This window comes from Triturus cristatus, chromosome 2_2 (assembly GCF_964204655.1).
Source record: "Triturus cristatus chromosome 2_2, aTriCri1.1, whole genome shotgun sequence".
Classification (NCBI taxonomy): domain Eukaryota; kingdom Metazoa; phylum Chordata; class Amphibia; order Caudata; family Salamandridae; genus Triturus; species Triturus cristatus.
In genome coordinates, this window is record NC_140582.1 from 1,019,594,273 (window position 1) to 1,019,606,762 (window position 12,490).

Sequence of the window (12,490 nt, forward strand, 5' to 3'; positions counted from 1 at the left end):
CGCCTCCGGAAGGCGACCACTTTTAGAAAGGCCCCAAGGTTTTTCAAGTTAGGCACAAAAAACACATGGATTGTGTTTCGATGCCACCCTACATTTATTTTCGGTTTAATCTCGCCCTTTCCTCCCCGAAGATTTTATGCCGAGGGAAAATGACATTTTTGGGGGGAACAGCGCTCAGTATTTTCACACTTGACTACCCCAGCCAGTCAGGCTTCTACGCCTGTTCACGCCACTGCAGCCTGGCGTCCAGATAACGGCGCGGCTCCGGGGAGGGGGATGCGAGCACATTCCAGCCCTCGATGGGCTGGGATTGGACAGGGGCCAGTTGTGCCTGGAGCTCTGGCCCCAAACTGCAGCCAGACGAGCCCAGCGGTGACTCAGTGCAGGCAGACAGAGCGCACACAGTATAACTGGGCCGGCGAGCGCGCGCTGCCCTCATCTGCAGACTGCTGTCCGTCCTGCAGGAGCAGCTGACATCTGGACGCCTCTGCGACCCGCCGCCGGCCCGCTGGAGAGTCGGAGCACGGTTCCTTCCCTGCTGCTCAATGTTTACTCACGCTCTGCCTTGAAACCGCACCGGGTCTGTGCACGATTTAAACTGATTTCCATGCTTCTAGGGTACCAGCTAACGGTTTACCATGACAATCGGAGGCAGCCAATGAGCACAGGGGAGCGAAAGCAGTCTATGTTTCCCAAAACAAGCATGCATCATTTTTAGCCGCGCTCCGAATCGCCTATTAGTTTGGATTGCTCTCAATAAACACGTCAGCTAACTAGGGCAGAAAAGTCCTTGAAGAGTCGTGCACATTAATTGCAAATCGGAGAACTTGCAGCTTACATGAAGGAAGGAAAACTCCACTTCTGTGTTTCGTTTGAAAAGTTGTCCTTTCAATCTCTAGGATTAATATTTTGGCTAAACCGCACAATTGAGGGTCATTGGTTGGACTGAACTGCACAACTTTTATCAGTTTCGTACTTTTTCTATTTATTTATTTACTGCTAAAACATGGCGATGCAGAAACCAGCACATGCCAAAGTGTTTGTGTGGCTACTTGTGGCCGCAATCACAGGGCAGTGTGCCGCGGACCCGATAGGCCTCAGCAAGTGCTCCTCCCGATGTGATGTCTCCAGATGTCCAAGTCCCAGCTGCCCCAGCGGCTACGTGCCCGACCGCTGCAACTGCTGTCTCACCTGCGCCGGAGGCGAAGGGGAGGCCTGTGGCCGCAAAGAGGACCCGCCGTGTGGAGACAGCCTGGAGTGCAAGCACCCGGCAGGGAAGCGCGTGGCCAAGGGCGTGTGCCAGTGCAAGCTGACGTCCAAGGTGTGTGGCAGCGATGGAAGGACCTATGACAATGTGTGCCAGCTGAAGGTGGAGACCCGCAAGGCGCTGCAGCAAGGGCTGCCCGCCATCCTCCAGGCGCAGAAGGGAGCCTGTGAATCGGGTAAGGGCGTGCAAGCATCACCGGCTTAAGTCCCCACCGGGCCTTATCTGCAATCTGCTCTTAGTATTGTTGCCAAATGTAAATACGTATACCTGGGGACACTTGGGTCCTTAGTATACCACTAACTATAGTCTGAGTGGACCTTATCCTTTAGGCCACCATTTACTAGTTAACTGCCAGATATTTGGTACGGAGAAGTGTGTGATGGACAGAAGAGGGCTTCGTATGGTGACGAGGATCTGGGACAACAAGAGGGAAATATGTGACATTATAGCCAATTGTTTTTTAAGCCGAAGCCTACCAGACAGAACAGCTGTCTGGTTTACACATACACATTCTGAAAGCTTCCCTGGGAATGCATGCTACCTATTGCTTAACATTGGCTTTGATTGCTTTCTGTTTACTGGGCTTAGTTGTTTTATGCTGTGCAGCATGTCTTTGTCCTTTCCATGGAGCATAGCCTATTTAATGTGTTCTTTCACAAGTGCTCTCTTTCTGTAAACAGGCCTTTAAGTTTTTTTTTCTTATCCTGTCACATTTGCTGTGCATTCAAAGAAAGAGGTCAAATGTCAGACTCTGTCCTCCAAGGGAGCTTGATGTCTACTTTTCTTTCTCAGACTTCAAAGTGAGAGGATTTATGTGACAATGGTGCTGGGTACCCATGTGAGAGGAAAGGTTGCAGAATGTAATTTTTTCTAGCAATCAACAAAATTTAAATGTCTGTAAATGAACAGTGCAAATATATAAAAATGTGGAAATCACAAATGAAGCAAATATTTTTGTAATTCTGACGTGTAGTTGAAACATATATTTTCAATAGGATCAAAACATATCAATACACTTGATGATGCCATTTCCACATATTATCATTTGTGCGCTGCTTAATTTTTATCAGTAAAACTGTAGGACTGTGCAAATGTAATGGTCATTTCAATTGAAAATGGGTTGTCTGTAAAAGCAATGCACTACCACACCATGAATACTCCACTCTACTAATACCACGCTACGGCACTTTACTCTGCTCTACACTAGTCCAATCTACAACACTACTCTATGACACACTATGATACTCTACTTCCCTGTACTCTATGCCACTCCACAACACTGTACTCCACTCGCTGCCACTCTAATTCACTCCACTCTTCGCCCTTCTACTCTAAGCCACTCCACACCCTTCCATGTAATGACACATCACTCTACAACACTCTGCTCCACTCTACTCCACTTCACTCTGTGCCATTCCACTCTGTGCCATTCCACTCTACGCCACTCCACTCTACGACTCTCCACGACACTCTATGACACTCCATTCTACTCCACTCTATGACACTTCACTCTATGCTACTCCACTATATGACACTCTACTCCATTGCACTCTGCTCCAATCTATGCTACTCCACTCTACGGCACTCTGACACTCTGCGCCACCCTATGCAACTTCCTCTAGGCCACTCTATGCCACTCCAATCTAAGCCAACACACTCTATGACACTCCACTCCACTGTAATCCACCCACTCCACGACACTCCATTCTATGACACTCTTCTCCATTCCACTCTACTCCATTCTACACCACTGCACTCTACAACATTTGAATCCACTCTATACCACTCCACTTTACAGCACTTCACTCTAGGCCACTCTACTCTACGACCCTCTATGACACTCTATGCCACACTACCCCACTCCACTCTATGACACTCTACACCACTCCGCACTATGCTACCACACGCTAAGCCACTCCACTCTACACCTTTCCATTCTTTGACACTCCATGATACTCAAGTCTATGACACTTTACTCCATTCCACTCTACTCCACTCTACGCTACTCCACTCTATGGTACTCTACTCCACTCTACGCCACTTCACTCCAGGCCACTCTGCTCCACTCTATGCAACTCCGCTCTAAGGCACTCCACAACACTATATGACTTTCTACTCCACTCTACTCCACGACACTCTACTCCATGCCACTCTACTCTAATCCATTCTATGCCACTCTACTCCATTCTATACCAATCTACTCCTCCCTATGACAGTCTACTCTATGGCACTCCACTCTACGACACTCTAGGCCACTCTATGCCACTCCACTCTGACACTTTACTCCACTCTATGATTTGTCACTTCACTCTACTAGACTCTACCGTAATTTACAACACTTTACTCTACACTGTGCTATGGCATTTTACGTCCCTCCACTCTGAGTCACTCCACTCTGACACTCTACTCCACTCTACGCCACTCTACTTTATATCACTCTACTTCACTTTATGATACTCCACTCCACTTCACTCCACTCTGCACCAATCTATGACATTGTGCACCACTTTTAGCTAGGCCACTGTACTCCACTCCATTTCATGGTACTCCACTTTGACACTCTAATCCATTCCACTCCAGTCTATGACACTCTACTCCACTCTGCACCACTCCACTGTACGATACTCTACTCCACTTTATGCCCCTCCATTCTATGCCCCTCCATTCTATGCCCTCCCACTCTTTGCTTTCCCACTCTATGCCTCTCCACTCTATGCCCCTCCACTCTATGCCCCTCCACTCTATGCCCCTCCACGCTATGCCCCTCCACTCTATGCCCCTCCACTCTATGCCCCTCCACTCTATGCCTCTCCACTCGGCTGCCCTCTGTTCTATGCCTCTCTGCTCTACTCCTCTCTACACCACTCTATCCCACTTTACACCAATCTACTCCATTCTATACCACTCCCCTCCACTCTATACCAGTCCATTCTAAGAAACTCTGCGATACTCCACTCCACTCTATGCCCCTCAACTCTATGCCCTTTCAATCTATGCCCCTCCAATCTATGACACTCCACTCCACTCAACACCACTCTACTCCACTCCCCCCTAAACCCTCTTCCCATGAACTCTGTGTTGTACTCTCCACTGTGGTTTTCTCCGTGGCCTCATTGTGACTTTCTCCCTCATGCACTGCTTTTTCCCTTTCACTCTACCTAATCCCCCCACCAATGTCTCTGTTGTCCCCTCACCAGAGTGGCCCTTTGCTATTTTTATTTAGCATTTTTGCCTAAAAAAACAATATCTTTATTTACTGAGCCATGTTGAGCCTGCCATCTTGGATTGATAAATAAAATATTAGGAAAAGTGTGCCTACGTAATTCTGTAGGTGTGACTGGCAACTGAAATTGCATTATTGCACTTTTTATTTTGCAGATGCTTTCCAACAGTGACAAGGTGCACTGACACAGCCATAGGTTTAAAAGGCGAACCCTATTAGTGCCTGTTTTACTTTTATTGTTAAGCACTGCTAAGATTTGCAAGATGATGAAGGGAAAACGGACTCTGGGCCCTTGAAGCCAAGGCAGACTCAATTGAGTGTTGGTGATGAAGGCCTAGCTCCATTAAAAGATGAGTTGGGGTGCCATTGGTGTTGGTTTAGCTCCCCCTATCAGCAGTGTTTTCAGGTTCTCCCTGGAGGATGCCAACGTACCTAGGCCACCACTTGTGGGTCTAGCATGCTCTAAATTGCTGACCTTTCTCCAGCGTTTTCTGTATTTTTATAGTGGATGGTTCTCAAGCACCTGGATATGTGTGACTAGACAAGGTTATATTGTGGGAGGTACTGCAGCCCAGTTTCATGACAGCTTAGTATTATGAGTCAAAGGAAGTCATTTAGACCTCAGCGGGCTGGCTGCCAAGCAGCAGCAGCAGCACATCTGCCATATTTAGACTTCCCTTGCATGGAAATATGTTGTTACTTACTGGTAATCTTCATTACCCCAATTAAGGTTCTTGTGATCCCAGTCACTACTATATGATGCAGTCCACCTTCCCGAAACGTTCCTAACATGCTAGTCTGTCTTGTATAAAAAAACTCTTGCAACTGCCTCCATGCCTGCTAGTAACACAAACCAGACACAACAATAGAGGGAGGGATGGGACATGTTAATCGTGGCAATGAAGATTACTGGTAAGTAACAACACATTACCCCCTCATAGGTCCTCATTCCAGTCGTTACTATATGAGAACTTCACTAGCCCTAGTAAAAGAATGAAGCTTGACACCAAAAACTAACAAAAACTCAAGTTTATTAAATGAAGCTCAAGTTGCCTTAATAACCCCAACAGCAAAATTATATATAGAAGCATGCAACCCATCTAACCGATAATGCTTAATAAAAGTGTGATGCAACCGCCAGGTAGCAGCCCTACACATTTCAAGGATAGAAACTCCTGCAGCCTCAGCCCAGGAAGTGGACACAGATCTAGTGGAACAGCCCTGAACCTGAGCCGGAGGAACAAGCCCCAATGATTTATAAGACTGACAAACTGCCAGGCACACCCACCTACTGAGAGTTGAAGTAGTCACTTTTTTCCCTTAAGCCACCCCGCCATAGGACACAGACAGAGCAGGGGAAAAACAAAAATCCTGAGTGCGCTTCAGATAAATCTGAAGAGCCCTTCGAACATCCAAAACGGAGGGAAACTAATCATCAACCTACCCAAGAAAATCAGGAAGAACATCCTCCTGTTGCAAATGGAACCTTGAAGAAACTTTAGGGACAAAGGCTGGATCCAACCTCAGAATCACAGTATCCGGTTGAAATTGCAAATAGGGATAGGAAATCAGGAAAAAACCCAATTCCCTCAATCAGGAAGCTGAAGTAATGGCTAACAAAACAGCCAACTTAGCAGACAAAAACAGCCTCCAGCAAAGGCTCGGAAGGGGACAACTGGTGACCCTGAAGGACAGTCTGCAATTCCTAGGAAGGAATAATCACAGGAGACCCAGCCGACTGAGCCTGAAACTTCTCAACAACCGAACCAACAAAGGAGCAACACCCTCCAAAGCATCCCCTGACCTCCTGCAGGCTCTAATAGATGCCCATTGAGCAGCCAGAGTAGGGGGGCAAATTTCTTTTTAAAAAACCTAACCCTCAGGAACTCAAGAATCTTCACCAGCTCCCCTGGAACCGGATCCACCCCATGATCATTCACCTCTTCACAGAGGAGCTCCAGTTCTTATTGTAAGACTTAAAGGTAAAATTTTTGTGGGATTTATGAATATCCTGTGCCAACAGAGAAGATCACCCCAAGGACCCCAGCGCTAAGCGTTCAAGAGCCAAGCCGTCAGTTTCAGTTGACGGAGACTGGGCAAGGACAGGACTTGTAACTGAAGTGGGGATGGATCACTGATAACCGAACAAACCTGCCCTGGGACAAATGAAGCAACAGGGAAAACCAAAGGCAACAAGGCCAAAAAGGGGTAATCAAGATCACAGACACACTCTCCACCCAAATCTTCTAAGGCACCCTTTGGATAAGTGGAACTGGGGGGTAGGCACACAGAAGACACAAGGGCCAAGGAATTGAGAGGGCATCTACTGTCCATGCTTAGGGACAAATCATCTCTGAACAAAACCGTTAAAGGAGGGAATTTTGGGGAGAGGCAAAGAGGTTGATCCTTGGATCCACGAACTGGAGACAAATGTCCCTGAATGGTCCATTGATAGATGGTACAGGACTGAGGAAGGCATGTTGTCTGCATGGCAATTGAGCTAAGCCTGAATGTAGACTGCCCTCAAGGCCTTAGTTGATCATAACCCCCGAAGCAAATCAGCGAGGCTAGATGATTCAGAGGGGTGCTCCGCGTCCCCCTTGGTGATTCAAATAACAATGAGCCACCTGAAAAACCTGAACTGCCTCCCAAATCGCAGCCAACTGCTACCAATTGGAAGAATAAGCCCTGTCCCTCAGAGGCCACTGACCCTCTGCTTCCAAGGACCCCAGTGAGGCCCCTCAACCCCACAGACTGACATCTTTTGTCAATAACAGAGGTGGAGGGATCTGGAAGCCGATCCCTTCTCCAAGTTGGGAGTGTGCTGCGCAGCCACCAACCCAACTTCTGAACCAGAACAAGGATGAGAGGAAGCTGTGAGTCACAATCTGCAAAGGAGGGATACCAGTGGGCCAACAGATAGTTGATGAGAGGCTTTCCCAAGGAACCACTACTGTGGTGGATGACGTCAACCCCTGGACCCTCAACCAAGTTCGAGCTGGAGCCAACTGTTGAGACAAGAGGGCCGACAGAAGATGCTGCAGAGTCTCTCTTTGATCAGGAGGTAGAAAAACCACCCCATCTGATAGTTAAACACTTACACTGCAACTGTTGAACAGGGACTAGCTGTGATTTGGCCAGGTTCAGTTTCAGTTTTGGCCAGGTTCAGTTTGAAGCCCAACTGTTGAAACAGAGCCATTGTTGCCTCCACCGCAAGCAGAGCCTTAGGTAGAGAGGAGGCACAGATCAAACAATCATCAAAGTAACCAAACACAGAAAATCCCCAAAGGTGTAAAACACCTATAGCCAGAGCCAATACTTTGGTAAAAGTCAGAGGAGCAGTTGACAGACTGAAGGGTAACACCTGGTACTGGAAATGAGCCTTGTTCCCTGCAAATCTCAGAAAGTGTTGGCTGTCCTGATGGGCAAGGACTTGAAAATAGGCGTCCTCTAAATACAGGGTTGCCAAAAACTCTCCTTTCTGAATCAGAGGAATGGTGGATTGCAAAGCGTTCATCTGAAATGTCTCCAACTTTCCCGACCTGTTCAGAGCCTTCAGATCCAGTATTGTCAGGTAAGAACCATCTGGTTTGAGAACCAGGAACAGAATGGTGTAGTAGCCTATACCCTCCCCTGCTACAGGCACACTGATGATTGCTCCTTTGCGAGTAGCTTCTCCACTCCTGATAACATAGCAGTCCACTTCTGAATGTCTTTTGACAATGGGGAATCTCGATATTGATCAACTGGAGGAGGTCCAACAAATGGAATCTGTTAACCATAGCTGATAATTGACAAAACCCACTGGTCATAAATCAATTGGAACCATTGATCCTAGAATACCAAGAGCCTGTCCCCAACTCCGACATGGTCATTTCTGACTGAATCCCTTGGAAAGTTGATTCTGCGGTCGAAACTTAATGGTAAATGCAGCCCCCGACCTCGAGCCCATCCATGAAAGGGCTGAGAAGAGGACAACGCCGCCTGAAAATTCTATTTGTGAAAGAAAGATTTTCTATTCTGAACAAACTGAAAAGGCTTCAACATCTTCTTCTCCTCAGCAGACCATTGCGCCATAGTGTTCAACTTGTCCACAAACAGCTTAGGATACTCAAATGGGAATTTATGAATCAACGCCTTTTGCGCTGCCTCCAACTGCCATGGTTTGGTCCACTTAGACATGTGTCCAGCCACTGCCTCTGCAGCTGAGGAAGAAAAAAACACAAGGAATCAAAAGGAACATCAGAGAGGAAGTGAGCCAACACCTCCATATGAGCCAGGACAGGTGTTGGATTCCCTTGATCGCGAAGGCAATCAAACTGTCTCTCAAAACCCTTATTGAGGACCTGTGAGGCATAAGCAGAGTATGTACTGGCCATGATCCCAGAATTAGAAGCTGCATAAGTGTGATTCAGACCAGCCTCGACCTTTTTAGGTCTCGCCTAGTGACGCAGCGCATGCACTGCTCGCTTTGGAGAGATCTATTGTTGTCTATTTAGCTTCCGAAGGGGGACAGGAGATGTGCACGTGCCCGAACAGGCGATATGCACGTGTACGGCTCGCGGCGTAGGGAAACAGCCCACTATCCAGAACCAAATCACACGCACGAGCCAGGGGCTGCCGACTTCTCCTTGCACCAGGGAAGATGCCCTGCGAGCCAAATCAGACAAACGCAGACGTGTCTGCTGACATCACGTGTCAAGAGGCCATGTAGGATGGCGCTATGTGGAAAAATATATCAAATAACTTAATATTATCATCTAACATCCATCTCGGCCAGAAATCAGCACGCACCTCAGAATGCCTCCCCGACAGAAGAGCTACTGTACACGGCTGGGAGACTTACAGAATCGAGAGAAATCAAACTAGTAATGACGAAAATGACTCAAAATTGTGATAAACTCGGCAGAAGTTTTACAGAACATTTTCGGTTAAGAGCGAGATTATATAAAAGACCTCAGAATAGTGTGGAATTGCACGCTGCTCACTTTGCAAGAAATATGCTGAATTCTTCGGTATTAATACAATCGTTGTTCGCGTCCTTGGCCTGCTCTGTATTCATAGCAACCTCTGATTATGGTATCGTATTGTAAGTGCATTTATATAGCTCCTACTATCACAGACGAGGCGCTAAAAGTAGGGCAGCCTCTGGTATAAGTGAGAATCGGCTCGGACAGAGGGCACTTCGGCTCAGGGGTTTAGCTAGCAATGGTGAAGGAGGTGCAGTTGCACTGGGACCCAGGGGTCTTAGTAAACCACTGTACCCCACTTATACCTGTCTTTTAACTGCCAATCCAGGGAATGTGGGGGCATTTTCCTTCTTTGCACAATGGCCGGTGTCAGCCTTGTTACGCCACTGCTTTAACCACGTCATTACCTGCATGTATACTTTTGTGTTTTTTAACGCCACCCTCTGTGCTTTCACTTATGCAATGAGGCTGTCCAGCAGCGGCAGCCTTTCTACATGAACCTGACGGGTGAGTGGGGTGAAGGGGGCCAGATGGAATTGTGACTCGGTGGGCATATTATATCTTTTCTCACTAAGGAAAGTCTGTGTATTTCTGTCACTTCTCCAGTATTCGATGTCTTTCTATCTCCGTTCTTGAGAGAAATTCGATATATTGTTTTTAGTTTTTTTACTTCTGTGATGCTCCGATCTTTGCCCCTGCTGCCATCTTCGTGTTCCTTCACTAGTTTTATAGTGACAGAATCTAGCCCTGTTCAAATGGAATGACCCTTTCTGAAAGGTCAATGTGACTGAAAAGTAATCATGCCCTCAGGAGCGTTCTCATGACCTCCACGATGGAATCACACTCCAATGATGTATTGATCTAACCCCCCCCAATGGGCAGAGGCAGTGTAGCGCCACGAGATGCTCTTGTAGTTCCCAGGGAGGGACACGATTGCTTCTAGAGTCATGCTGACGAGCGTGGGCATGCCAAGAAACACTAATTTTTTTCAGACATTTCCATGCACTGTTCTGTTTTTTAACTCTTCTATTATATCTATTACGTGTTGAGTGAAGTGCATGCATGTATAAACCAACATTTGCAATGCATTAGGTCTTGAATTTCCGCTAGTTTGAGCTATTGACATTGTAAATGACAAAGCTTTTTTTTCTCATTTTTTAAAACATAAATAAAAGGCACTGTTATTTATAATGCCAATAGCTCAAACTCGCGTAAATGCGAGACCTATTGCATTGCAAATGCTTGTTCTTAATGGGATCCAAAAGGGTCGCCTCCTCAGATGACAATGAGGAAGGAGAGACAAAAGAGAGTGCCAATGCTGATAACCAATTTGCAGAATAAATAGACTGCGGAAGAAATTTCAAACAACCACGTCTGAACTAATTAATAGTATTTATTCGAACAACATCTTTTTTATATTATTCAAATAAATCTTGTATGAAAGTTTTTTTAGAGCACAAATAATTAAGCACCACAACTATGTTTTGACAAACGAACATATATAAACCACACAATTGACAAAAATGACTGCACTGCCAATTTGGCAGATGTACAAATTTACAAACACATTCATACACCACTCCTCATTCATCAAAAACACACTCATTCAAACAAACTGCCTTTGGTTGCCTAATGACAACAATTTGAATGAACCAAAGGACTATCCAAACATGGCAAACAGAAAGGGCATCCACAAATGCGCTGCCACTTCGTGTCTTGGTCCTGAGGAGAACCCCTTTGGTTAAACAAATAGGGGTTCGAAACGCGTAGACCCTTTTCTGTTGTGATACCAAACATTGGTGTAGTTAGATCTCTCCGGTGCATTCCAAGAATTATTTTGCTTAGTTGTAAAACGATTGCCTAAATAATAGGTTTTATGCACATTTAAATTGTATTGATCAACTGTTTACCATGTTTGGATAGTCCTTTGGTTCATTCAAATTGTTGTCATTAGGCAACCAAAGGCAGTTTGTTTGAATGAGTGTGTTTTTGATGAATGAGGAGTGGTGTATGAATGTGTTTGTAAATTAGTACATCTGCCAAATTGGCAGTGCAGTCATTTTTGTCAATTGTGTGGTTTATATATGTTCCTTTGTCAAAAAATTGTTGTGGTGCTTAATTATTTGTGCTCTAAAAAAACTTTCATACAAGATTTATTTGAATAATATAAAAAAAGATGTTGTTTGAATAAATACTATTAATTAGTTCAGACGTGGTTGTTTGAAATTTCTTCCGCGGTCTATTTATTCTGCAAATTGGTTATCAGCATTGGCACTCTCTTTTGTTTCTCATGTTTTTGGGCTCAGCATTGCTGATTCGAGCCACACCCATTCGTGTTCCCAATGAGGAAGGAGAGGGTATAGAGGACAAGATGGAATTAACCTTTGGTATCTGCAGGAATTGGTCATCAAACTAACTGAGCCAGGAGATATCGCTTGCTCAGAAAATGGGGAATACCCTGCTCATCCACATTGTTAGTCTTGGCATGGTTTCCCCAGACTTTTTAACTCTATCTCCTGCATTTTTTGCTTGTGTGCTGGATTTTGTTTTTCTGGTTTAGATGCTTTGGGCACTTTGCCACTGCTGATCAGTATCAAAGTGCAAGTGCTCCCTGGGTACATTTTGAATATGATTGGTTATCCATGATTGGCTTACTTGATTTGCTGATAAGTTCCTAGTAAAGTGCGCGGTGTGTGCCCGGGCTTGTAAATCAAATGCTACTAGTGGGCCTGCAGCACTGATTGTGCCACCCACACCAGTAGCCTTTCAAATGTGACTCAGGCCTGCCACTGCAGTGTCTGCGCATGCAGTTTTTAACTGCCATGTCAGCCTGGCAAGTGCACCCACCTGCCAGTCCCTAACCTTCCCTTTTTCTTACATGTAAGTCACCCCTAAGGGAGGCCCAAGTTACTTTCCTGGACAGGGTGCGATGTATGGTAAAAGTAGAACTGGTACTGGTGTGTTTTACAGGTCACGATGGTTAAATACTGTGTATTTCGTTTTTCACTATTGCAAGGACTAACTCTCCAA

General features: G+C 45.9%; 1 protein-coding gene across 1 annotated transcript in view; it reads left to right on the forward strand.

Annotated features, from left to right (window-relative positions):
• Positions 1-357: 357 nt before the first annotated feature.
• HTRA3 (HtrA serine peptidase 3) overlaps positions 358-12,490 on the forward strand; it is a 342,569-nt gene continuing 330,436 nt past the window's right edge. Inside the window, exon 1 of the mRNA XM_085642481.1 lies at positions 358-1,442. Coding sequence (XP_085498607.1) covers positions 1,007-1,442 — 436 coding nt within the window. The 5' untranslated portion in view covers positions 358-1,006. The remainder of the gene's footprint in view (positions 1,443-12,490) is intronic.